Source organism: Sparus aurata, chromosome 11 (genome assembly GCF_900880675.1).
Source record: "Sparus aurata chromosome 11, fSpaAur1.1, whole genome shotgun sequence".
NCBI classification, from domain to species: Eukaryota; Metazoa; Chordata; class Actinopteri; order Spariformes; family Sparidae; genus Sparus; species Sparus aurata.
This window is the reverse complement of record NC_044197.1, coordinates 3,655,089-3,667,780: the sequence shown is the minus strand read 5'-3', so window position 1 is coordinate 3,667,780 and position 12,692 is coordinate 3,655,089. Positions and strand designations below refer to the sequence as shown.

At 40.1% G+C, this 12,692-nt stretch overlaps 1 protein-coding gene across 2 annotated transcripts in view; it reads right to left on the bottom strand.

Annotated features, from left to right (window-relative positions):
* Positions 1–12,692, bottom strand: part of LOC115590789 (uncharacterized) — a 77,580-nt gene that overhangs the window by 57,618 nt on the left and 7,270 nt on the right. For both annotated transcript variants that reach the window (XM_030432211.1, XM_030432212.1), the window contains exons 2-6: positions 12,012–12,053; positions 9,883–9,956; positions 9,150–9,218; positions 8,049–8,151; positions 2,511–2,649 (exon numbers count right to left, since the gene is read on the bottom strand). In XM_030432211.1, the coding sequence (XP_030288071.1) occupies positions 2,511–2,649; positions 8,049–8,151; positions 9,150–9,218; positions 9,883–9,956; positions 12,012–12,053 (427 nt within the window). The remainder of the gene's footprint in view (positions 1–2,510; positions 2,650–8,048; positions 8,152–9,149; positions 9,219–9,882; positions 9,957–12,011; positions 12,054–12,692) is intronic.

The following is a 12,692-nucleotide window of genomic DNA, read 5'->3' as shown; positions in this document are numbered from 1 at the left end:
GTGTGTGTGTGTGTGTGTGTGTGTGTGTGTGTGTGTGTGGTCGAGCCTCGGCATTGATCGACCACTAAGCCTCCTTGAACACAATGAGGGAACTATCGATCGGCCAGGTGTTACAGAGCTGCTCGCACACTGATAACAACACCTTCCGCCAGTGATGCTAAGAGCCCTGTCCCCCTCCTCTGCACCCCGTGAGGACACACACATCGACACACAGCCACGTCCTTTATGCTACGTTAGTTAAAACAAAAAAAAATACAACAAATTACTGTTTGGTATATAAACATGGTGGACAAGTGAATGCTCCCAGTTGGCCCTTATTTGAAGACATGTTTTGGGGTGAAGTAAAATTTAAGTATCAGCTAAATACAATGACTTTTTCCGGATCATTACTTTTACTGAGTGACACAGACGGACCATTAATTTGGATCCACTGGAGACGTTGACGGACACAGAAACACAATGTGGTTCTCCATGAGGGAAAGCAAACATCATCTTTTCTAGCAGAGAACATGGTATGGGGTTTCTTTACCTTGCAGAATGTTTCTAATAAAAAAAAAACAAAAACATTATATTTGTATTCTTACAGGTTGAGTTTTCATTCAACCAGGAAACAGCAACTGAAAAACAAGCTGAACACCTTTCGAAAAGTCGGTGGCCTGCAGATGCTCAAGCAAAGATCACATTTTATCAGTATTTGGCTCAGGCTTATAACTCACAATATCTCAAGACTGGGCAGCAGAAGCCAATGATATTAAGTCTGCAGCTCAAGGACAGTTTTAACACAAGTTTGCTGTCCTGGCTCAGTTGCGTGTTGGCCTATAACTTGGAAACTGGAATGACTCGGCAGGTTTCTCCCCAACATTGTTCTATTAAACATGTTGGGGTATTGCACTCCAGTCCAGTAACAAAGGCCAAGCAGAGCAGACAGCTGATGTTTTTATAGTCTTGGCTTTAATTGAAATAACGTGATGGAGTTCAGGAGTCAGTATATCAGCAGCAGTCTGTATTGATCTTAATGCACTGAAATATACATGACCCTGTTTCTCCAAATTCTGCTGAAAATAAGTCCAGAGGAAACATTTCAAACTGTGATGATTGTATTCTCATAATTATGAATTCGCAGAAATTTTTCCAATATAGGAAGCAGGCTATAAATGTTAGTCAGTCAGGATTTACTATTTAATTTGTCTTGGAATTAAGACGGAGTACATTAATGAGTCCCTCTGTAAAACTAGTTGAAGGGAGGTGTTGAAGGACAGACTAAAGGGCACAGCCATAGCTGTAGGATGATTTGTACTTGTAACTGAAAACTTAATAAGAACTGCAGGACGAGTCAGGTCAGGTCAGTTTTATTTATATAGCACCAATTCACCAAATTATCTCACTAGACCAGGCTGAGGCTTCACTTCTTTAATTCGTTTACAGAGACCCATCTTTCCCATGAGCAAGCACTTGGTGACATTGGCGAGAAAAACCTGCAGTGTCGTCCTGTGTAGTTGTTAATGTGGGTTTAGATTTTATCCCCTCTGTGATAATAAAGTTTGTCAAACAAAAACAAAAATGTACAGCGGTCACTCTGGGGTAAGCGCAACAAGCTTTAAATGCAACACAGTATTAGCTGTGTCAAACTGTCATTTATATTTTATCCATATGAGTATTCTACAACATCCTCTTGACTTTATCCTGGTGCTTCTTGCAGGTCAGGGTTAAACAAGTTCAAATAATATTCACCAAAAATAAAGATTTTCCAGAGTTCAACAAAAAAATACGCTTGACTGATCATACGCTTCAAAAAATCATGCTTCACTGATCCAACAATAAACAACAAAAGAAAGAAAGTTTGATAAGTTTGTTCCAAAGTTTGTTGTCTCAAATGTGTGCAGAGTAAACCATCTTCTCAAGTATATCAATCAGGGATCTTTGGCAATCTTATCACTTTGGTTTTCCCCTACGAGTGAACCCTCTTACCTTCAAACCAGTCAGCTGTTTGTCTTCATGTGCACAGCGATAACAGTCTGGACGTGCAGCTGCAGGCTATTTTTTAATCCCTTAGGACGCGCCGGGTCCATATTTATACATTTTTTATTAAGACACCTGAGTCACCTTGCTGCTAACAGTTAAAACTGCTTGATATAAAAGCGATTCTTGTATACAGTTCTGACGTTTGTGTGGATCCCTCAATTTATACATTTGTTGGTGAAGTGGAGATATACTGAAAATGATGGGTGAAAAGGTCTGAACGCATTGTCGGGAGAAAATTGCAGTCAGTTCAGTTCATAAAGCCAAAAAACCTGCACATCTGAAATTGGAGCCGCTTCTTTGTGGAAACAGCTCACAGCATAATGACAGAGGTTGAACTTAACATACAGCACAAATGGACTGAAGTGATGAGAAAAACACATCCTCCCACATATTCTCTCCTACACGCATTTTACTCATTGTATAACCGGTAAATGTTCCCGTGGTAAAAATGCTAAATTATGGACTTCACCGTCGCTTCGGAAACTTACAACTGGAAGAGGAGGATGCAGTTGAAGGCATGACTCATTGGCCGGGAGAGGAAGAGGTGGCCGAGCAGATGAAGGTTGGGCTCCAGGTTCTCTGCTTGGTTGTGCAAAGATACTGCATCAGGCTGAAGTAGACCTGTGTCTGAAAGACAGACAGACAAATGTAGAAGTTAAGTGAACCCTGTAATACTGCAAATTCCCTACAGTTAAATATCATCGATGTCATTCAGAAAAACAATAACACAAGCTAGTATTTGATAAATCACATACATTATCAGATACACAGTATATAGAGAGAAGTTAGCTTAGAGTGGTGATTCCAAAATTTAAAGATGTCGTATGTAAGATCTCGACATATGTAAGGGATAATGTATCATTATCGGGAAAATAAGTCCCGACAGGATGAACCGGTCTGATTCGTCCTGAATCAGCTGCTTTCCTCTCTTTTTCTTTTCTTGACTGGTGATGACGACTCAGCCTTTTGCCAAAAGTTGAAATCACCGTATTTTCCAAAAATATTAAAGTTAATGTGAAACTCATCCATACTAATGGCCTAAGAGTATGTTTTTCCGATATGAAGTAGACTACTAATCAGCTGACGTTGCTTAGCGACCGAAGACGATGAGATGAAAAGTGACCGGACTACTTGCGGAGCAAAGATTTTAGAGTGCGGAGTGATACGAAATACGTGAATCAGAGGCAAAAAGGTCACTTTCCTTGACGACGGTCAAATATGCTTAGCAGCGGTCAATTATACGAATATAATTGACCGTCGAACGTTGGTAAGGCTCATTCAAGTGAATGGAGCATTCTACAGCATTAAGACGAGCCGTGTAATAAGAGAAAAATAATGTGTTTTTTGAACATTAAAGTATGTGAACCTGTTCTACCAGGACCCCCAAATCAAAGTATCAACCTGAAAATTAGCACAATATGACCTTTTTTAAAATATTACCTTATCACCGAGTCATTTTGATAAATTTTCATATGCGAGGGAGGTTGTTGAAGTGCGTGTCCACCACCAACAAAACAATTACTATTTTTGCCTTGTACCGTGAACCCACTCGTCTTTTATTTATCCTCTCCTTTGTACATTCATGACGTAAAGAAAGTTTCCCCTTCAGGTCAACATCACCCGACAAGGAGGTCATCTGTTCTACTTAGTGCCATTCTAGTTTCATTTGGACTGTTCTTTACAGGTCTGACAAGGTGAAAATATCCAGTATTTCACGAAAAAAAAAAATAGTCCTTAAATGTTCTGGTAAGCGCTCATCATGGCCCCCTACAGGATCTCCCAACACCTCATTTAACCCCTCAGTAAGGGAGGAACATGGATAATGAATGCTCTGTTTTAATGTTTTAAGAAGACACAGATCAAGAGACAAAAATGATGAGAAAAGTGGGAAAATTGTAAAAAGAATACTAAATAAAAGAATAGGTGTGGTTAAATTTTCTATCACAGGCTGCAACCATGGTTACATCAGAGCTCCTTGTTGCCAACCTCAGCTGCACCGCTGCCTTCATTATTATCATATTCTGTCTTAACTATTAATCGTGTTATGCGCTGTTCTTTTTGAGTACAGGCGCCCTTTAACTGCGGACTTATTTGAACTTGAATAATGTTCCAGCCGTTGCGGCAGCTTCTTCGAGTAAGCTCTTGGTTTGAGCTGCGTGAACAGGTGGGGAGCCTCCACCACATGTCCGTACAGCCAATCATGATTGCACTGACCGTTTATGGTGTAATAACTTTGATGTAAGTGGTCCTGGCAGAGTGTACAATATTAAACATGATAGTCACAACAGGCATATTAAATGAATGGCAAACAAGCATGTTAAATTAATGGAAATGCACAAGTCCGTTATATAAGAGACACAAAAAAACACGCCACCGTCACCATCTGTGCTGTCAGCGCTTGAGTTTCGATAAAAGGTGACAGAACTCCACACCAAAGCTTCTACTACTGCTGTGGCTGCTAGTGGGTACATCAGCCACATTGAGATATGAGTAATAATAATAATACTTTTCTCTTCTTCAGTTAAACCAACATCGGATGGATCACAGATGATCAGCTATCAGCCCACTGGCTTCGAAATCACGGCTCCATTTCACTTCTCTTTGACTCTTTTGAAGCAAAAGACTAAAAAATTCTTAACGGGAAGTTAAAAAATAAAACATCGTCTCATTTTATGTAACCGCAGAATGCATTCCTTCAGTGACAGGATGCAGGAACAGCAAATACAAGATGGTTAAAAAAATGAAAACAGCAGCAATACTGTAAACTTCTAAGTAATGAGATAAGGCAAGTTACATAGAGAACAAATTAGCCGTTATACAATATCATTTTTCTCGTCAGTGGAATAGCCCAATCAGTTTAGCAGTATAGGCCACCGAGGCCACTGGTCCATATAATTATAAATCAGTTTTTAAATCATGGTTCAAACCCAGTGGTAAGCCTACAGCATAAATTGCTTTTGCTTGTAGTCTATGCTCGAGCAAACCAGACAAGTTAAAAGAAAATGTTTCAAACACTCGCCAATTATCCTGTCACAGGAACGGGATCAAAGTAAAGTTGAGGAAATAAGAAGCAGGTATTACGTTGTGTTTGGGGAATATGTGTTACAGTCCACCTTTTTTTCCAGCGTCTCTTTACTCATTAATGCATGAATAAACCATTAACTGCATAATTTGCTTCAAAGATACAGTAGCAGACTGTCACAATCCGATTTGTACAGTTCTCTTCTACTCTGCTCGACTCTCAGTGTTTACCTCCTTATCTATGTCTGACCCTCTCCACGCGTGAAGTACTTGGATAGGTAAGTCCGAGACTAATGAATGTGTTCAGTGACTGTCATAATCTTCAAGCGACACATGGCCGTTATCATAGTTTGTATCCTTGCAGGATGGGGGAGGAATATGATCAAATAACAGCAATTATTAGAGAACAAGGTCAAAGCCATGAATGTCAATGTGCGGTTCTTTCTATGCGGGGAAAAAGCCGCTACGCATGTGTGCATGTATGGCTACCCAATCGGAATTGCAATGAGAGAGCTTGACACTTTATTAGCAAATAACAGGATCAGGCTAAAATAAGCCTCAACGCTAATCCACCAATAATCATGGTTGAAAGGTTTTCTGCACATTGCCTGATTTCCCTGAGAGTCTAAAAAGTGTAAATATATGTGGATAGTGTTTGGCCACATGATGCTTGTAATGGAGACGGTGTAAATTAGACAGGTGTGCTGAGGAGATTAAACCCCGACAATTGAATATCAAAATTCCATTTTTTGTTAGCTATTCTTATTCTTAGCTATTCTTATTCAGCAGACCTTCTCACATTCAGGGGAAAACATCCTTTGTTATTCAGTATATAAAAGATGGCTTTGTTATGCTGGCTGCTCATCTAAACCAAGGGCAAGCACCAGCTACACTGGTGCGCACATACATTATGATAAATGTGCGCCTTGGTGACTATGTAATGCAACGGGAGACAACGAGCCACTGGACAGAAGAAGACCTGGACTGCAAAGTCATAGTCTGCACACATAATCTAACTTTAAAGCAAGCAAATTCTGTCTGTCGGTCTGTTAGTCTCACATCCTCAAGAACCGTTTATCGATCTACTTCACATTTTGCAGGGCTTGTTGTGGAAGACACAAGGAGGCGCAGTGTTGAATTTGGTGCAATTTTTTACACGCAAAATGTTCATTACAATAGATTTTGAATAAACTATGTGCAACAGCAGAGGCGTGGCTTCAGCGCTCTGCATTGATGGCTCTGCAGACTGAAACTGGGCTTACATTTGATCCCTCTGATGTGATCTCATGGGAAAGGAGACAAAATGGAGATTAGCCTGCAACAACTTGCTGTAGTAAAGAGATTTAGTGAGGAAAAACACAAAATCAGAAGGTTCAATGAGTCGTGATGAGTGGAGAGACGTGGTCAACACGGGTTTTCTGTTCTTCAGCAAGAACTGGAGGTCAGAATTTAAGTTTCCGTCAACAGTAGTGTGGCAGCTAACATTAGCCTCAAGGGCTATGATGTTTCCTGTTGCTTAGCAGCATCTTCAGCTGCTTCAAGGTCCCTCTCTCATTGGTCGCTGTGGTCCAGCTCAGAAAGCACCAATGTAATTATCAAGCCAAAAACATGTTATTATCACGTAGCCCCCATGAGTATATGAGCAGTTGAGAAACACTGGATCTGTAAACCGCTCCAATTACCAGATAATCTGTGCCATCACCAAAACCAGTTGGACAATTGAACAGCCTACAGGAACGGCACCACTGGAAGTCAAATTATGAAAATGTGCCACACTATCTCAAAACACCAATAACGTTGGAGGCAAAATACCTCTGCTAATGAGATCCTTTGGATGTGTAGTTCAGGGGCTGGTTGTTGAAGTGTGGGCCCCAGGAAAATGTCTTTTCAAGGTGGAACTTTCATTTTAAAGTGATGCTGAATAGTTTAAGGGATAATAATGCATTATATGTTGCATGTTTTGAACTTTGGTGTTCAAGTTGGTACAACAACAAACTGTAATCATGCAACTGTCTGTACTTTGCAAAATGTCTTTCAACAGAAAAACTGTATTCATCCACTGTTCATAATTCCAGCTGTTTCTACATTATTCTGTTATTAATCACTATTTGGGGACCATCAATGTTGTACAACACTGTAATACTCACAATAAAACCATGATAGGAAAGGGAGGGATTATGCTCAGACTTACATCAAGAGCATTACAGTGGTGAGAATGATATAATCATATTGTTATACTGACCACAGACTCTGTGTTTTGTAAGTGCGATGTACTGAATTCATCCATGAAACAAGTAAACATGGAAGAAGTGCTGATATTGCACTGCAGCCCTGATGTTACATAAAATGGACCAAAACACAGAAAGGAAAGAGAGGAAAAATGTTTGGCAATTTGCCACCACCTCGAGTATTCTCTTCAGCCTAATCTTTCAAAATGATGCGTATAAATTAGATTTTTACAAATTAGGCTTCAGGAGGTGCGTGTATCTCGCCAACAGAGACCTATTTGATTAATATCTCACTATGCAATCAGTGATCCGAAACATCTAGTTAACTGATCGATGCAATTTAAATCAGCCCTGTACTGATGCAGCAGGTTACGGTGCAATATGATGCAATTCAATAGTGTTTTGCAGCAGTGAGACATTTGCGCGCTAACTTCACTTATAGTTTTGAAACTGCTTGAATGAAGTAATTCTAAACATCTCTTCATCAACTCAGAGAACAATGTTATCAATAATTTAGAATCTCAGTTGTTTGCATGTGAGTGCGGCGGTATGATCCTTCATAATCTTGGCTATTTGGATCAGTAATTGAAGCCCTGATGAGTAGAAAGGTTGCACTCCCTCCGTAGATATAAAGGCTCATTCTAAGGTAACAAACACAACGTTTTTTAGTTTAATGTGATTACAAATCAAATGAAAACATAATTATGAATATAAGTCATTTCTGCCAAAAGATCCCCCTAAATCCTACACTGGACTTTAACAAAACAAGTTTCTTACCTGCTTCTGCATTTTCACTCGAATCATCCTCGTCCTCTTCCTCTGTGGGTGATGGAGCCTCCACACCCACCTGATCCATGACAATACACTCTGCAACACCTGTCTATAATCAGAAAAGAAAGTTTTATTTTAGATGAGCAAAATCCTAATGTCCACTCTCACAGATGTTGAGGTGCGTCGAGGTAATGCCACAAAGGTTTAGTGCTGTCCCACTTTCACAACTTCCAGTGCACGTCACATTTTGAACCCTTGTTGGCCACTTTCCATAAGCAGACTTTGTTTGAAGGCATTGCTGTGACTTTTAAATTGTGTCTATGTCTCAAACAGCCAGTTCTGGCCCTTGCAGCCTCCCTCACTATTAGTTATCAGGTAACATTAACTAAGTCTTTAAGGACTCAGGGCTCAAGGCCTTAAGTGGGACACTGAGATTGGGCCTTAGACTCAAGTAAAAATATAAAACAAACACTGTTCTTGCTCCAATTTTCACGAGCTGAAGTTTTCTAAGCACAAAAAACCGTATTTCTCTCAGTATTTGTTCACAAATTAGATTAAATCCCTGGTAGTGAGCGCCTCTCCCTGCCAAAATAATACATCCACATAACAGGTGTGACATATCAAGAGGCTGATTAAACAGCATTATTAGCACACAGGTGTGCCGTGGGCTGGTCACAGTGAAAGGCCACTGTACCACAGATGTCGGTGTGTTTTTATTTATTATATTTTCTACTAATATCCATGAGTTTTACCACCAGTTTAACGACCAAAACTAAACAAAATCCAAAGAGTAATTCCAGCTCTCAGTGGCTTGTTTGCTTAAACTATGCTCAACTTCCTCTTATAACAAGGTCAAACATCTGCGCTGAAAAAGCTCTTTTATCGTCAAGACCGAGTTAAACAAGGACAGACTTCACACAGACTGGCATTTGGTTTACTCAAAACAAATTGAGAATTACATAAAAGTTAAATCCGAGTCTCACATCTCCTTCAGCGCTCCTGAATGTGTTCCAATACTTTCCAATTATGTCAGTGAATTCGGATCTCAAAGTCTGCTTTGTTGGCTGAAAAGTAAAATGCAGTTACAGGGTTTGTTCAGCTGCTTACCTTCAGAGATTCCAGCTGCACCACCTGACATTTCTGAAGAAGTTCGACAAACAGGTAGATAAGCAAGGCCTGCATGACAAAGGATGGAAAGCTGCGATCATGAGGGATAGTCTACAGCAGTCTGTGCAGTCTATACAGGACAAAGTACATTGTTTTGCATGTATTTATATTGGTTAAATAAAGTAAAAAAAAATGTTACAGGACCAATCTATTGCACTTAAACAATCCAATCAATGTTATCTTATTCCTCGATGCCATTCCTCGGTTTGGGAAATGAACTTCTCTTTTACAGTTGGTCTGATAACATTTCTTCCTAATGCCAAGATATTGGCTACTAAGCTGTTAAGTTGCATACAGGTGTATATCAGTAAGTAGGAGGGTCATATTTATTATAAATAAAGTACATGGTATTGGATAAGAGCTGAGACTTGTGTAGTCGCTTATATCGATCACGGCATTTGTATTGGAGGTTTTTTCCGATACTGGTACTGGAACAACCTTATCTCCTCTAATATACTTTTTTTTATTAAAGGTCAGGCCTGTATCTTGACAACGTAAGCCAACTAAGCCTCCTCCAGAGTAGCTGCTGTCAAGGGAATGCTGCTTTCTCAACGTAGTCTTTATTAGTGAATAGATCTCATTTTGGAGACTGTTATGATTCATTTGTGATCATTTCACAGCATCTCGAATTTCCACACACAATGTCAGTCTATTAAGGCCATGTGTTACTCACCTGAACAAAGAAGCCAACAAGAAACGAGACAAGGAAAGGCACCAGTCCAGCGTGGGCTATTGTCACTGGAAGACCTAGAGATTGAAATAATGCAGAGAGGTTTCTGAATTTGATTCCCAGCGAAGAAGATTTTAAGACGTGCTGGACAACGTAGCACTTTTTCTTCAGCGCATCTTCCTGCCTGTCTATCACTGTCTCGGCTTGTCTTTCTTCTCTAACAGACACTCCTTTCCACTCTGGCTCAAACTTACCATAAAGCTTTATGGATAGTGCTGATTTCAATATGAGATTTAAGTGATTGAACAAGTATTAACTTGGAAGGGGCCCCACCTTTGTGGAACTACACGAAGACCCCGCTCAAAACAAAGCAGTTAAATGTAATGTCCCATGTAATTTCCACCTCTACAAAAATCTCTCTCGTGTTAACTACACTTCATAAACCACAGTTAAATTTGCTCTGCCAATGAAAGCCAAGAGATGGACAAAGCCTTAATTATATTCCAAATCAACTAATATTATAAGAAAAGGAAGTGCAGAGGAAAGTATAAATATAGATCATCAAAGTTTTTACCATCATATTAGTTGAGTGAAACATGCCTATACACAAACCTATAATCTCAATAATTTAAAAACCATTATGAAGCTCCATGTTGGGTTGAGACTGTGTGAAAGACGTTAACTCCACTGTTAATGTTCAGGATGCAGTGTGTGGTGTTCCTGAGTGAATTATGTATTAAAGTGTTCTTGTTATTTTGTCCTATCCAGAAATCCATTTATGAAAAGTGAATCTCTAGATTTGTGTTAATGGGTTTGGGTTAGGTCTGAATCCAATCTCAACAGGCGTGAACAGACAGAGTGTTGTGTTCCACAAATCTGACTTATGGATGACTGATATGTTTATGGCCTAAGGTAAAAAGGAGTCAATTTCAGAAAACCTCGCCGATGTATTTTTTTTTACATATTTCCCTCCTACATGTTCACACTTTGCCCAGTGGGTTCGGAGCATACAGATGCCTTCTTTTGTAGAGGTCAGCATCTTGCACTTCCAGAAAGTGGTCATCGGAAGCAAATACATCATCATCACTGTCAAAATGGTGACCACTGACCTTCTCTATCTTGGGGAAAATGGAAATAGTCTAAGCGTGCCAAATCAGGTGAACGGAGCAGTTGTTGGACAAATTCAAACATGCATTCCTGGATCACAGCCATTGCTGCTGTGGAATGGAGCTTTGTCCCAGTAGAAGAGCACTCTTCAGCTGTCAGCTTCACACACGAGATTTTTCAGAATCTATTTTCTCCTCACTGTCTCAAGAGATCAATTAATAGACCTCTCTAGTAGTGTTACCATTTTTGCGGGTAGTCCACCAGCAGCACTTCTTTTGCATCCCTTCACCTTGCCTACAGACTGGGACAGTTTTGTTTTGTTTTTTCTTTCCCTGTTGTGTGTTTCTCTACTTAGTTTCCCCACTAATCTTTCCATCACCTGATCCTTCCTAGTGTTTGTGTGTTTGGTGTCATTGTTCCAGCAGAGAGACACACCTGTCCTTCATCAACTCATCATCTGCCTCTACGTAACCCTCGTCTTTAACTCTCTTCGGGAGCCAGATTGTTCCCCCTCATCCAGTGACTCTCCAGATCATTCATGCTTTCATGCTTTTTTTGTATCTCATCTCATGTCTAGTGGATTTTTCCTTGTTTTTCCAACACAGTGTTTCTGCTTGGCTCTGCTCAGCAATCAACTCAATCAAGTGCAATCACGCCATTCTGACTTCACCTGCCTGTCTTCATCCTCATCAAAACCCCTTTTTGTTAGAGTGAACCTTTTAACTCAACTCCAATCTTCGTGTCTCTGCTTCTGGGTCCATCAGCTACAAAACATAACACTTTTACCAACATTTATTTTACAGTTAAGTCCTAATTGTCAGTTCTGTCCTTACCAAACCCCTTCTGTGTGATCCACAAATCTGAAACAAACTAATTACCAAATGTATAATCCTCAGATATACCTGTTGCCTATAAAGTGTGTCTTCTCTAAAACTGGTGTTAAGTCCATCATAGTTTTAATAAGTGTGACTTTGATGTCCATTTTGTGAGTTCTGCATCGTAAGGTATAAAAAACAGGTACTTACCTAAGATTCCAGTTCCCAGTATTGTTGCAATTGTCAAGAAATCTAGAAAGACAAACATATCTTGGTTAGATTAAAGGAGTCATCACCTGGTGTTTTACATATCCAGTCCCTCTTGGATCGCTTTGGATCAATTCTCAAAACTTATTAGAAAAAAAAAATTAAAAAAAAATCAAACATAGAGCTTGTTCTAACACTTTTTCATACCGCGAGATTATGCGCGAGGTTTTGACCAGTCCGGATGTGCATTGTATTAATATGTAATGAGGCGCGCGTTGATTGGCCGCAGGAAGGACAGTGCCGGAATGGGGGGCGAGCCTGCATGCACACAGACTCCAAAACATAAACAGCCCGCTGTCATGGCGCACACACTAAATGACGAACCTTACGGAATTCAGGCATTTATGTACGAGCCGGAGTCGGAACCCGAACGGGAGAGTGAAGAGGCAGAGACGGTGGAAGAGACACGTTTACAGCAGGATGTCTCTGAATGGTAAATTCTTTTTTTTCCGTCTTACTTTTCACACTCGTGTTTTACATGTAAGACCTGAGTTTTAATGCTGGCGGTCACGATGTATGGCGTGAAAATGACAGAGAAATAAGCAGATTCGGCGTGCTCACTCTGGCTGAGGACGGCTGTGAGCCGATGCTTAATATGCAAGTAGCCTCCTGTGGTAACGTCAC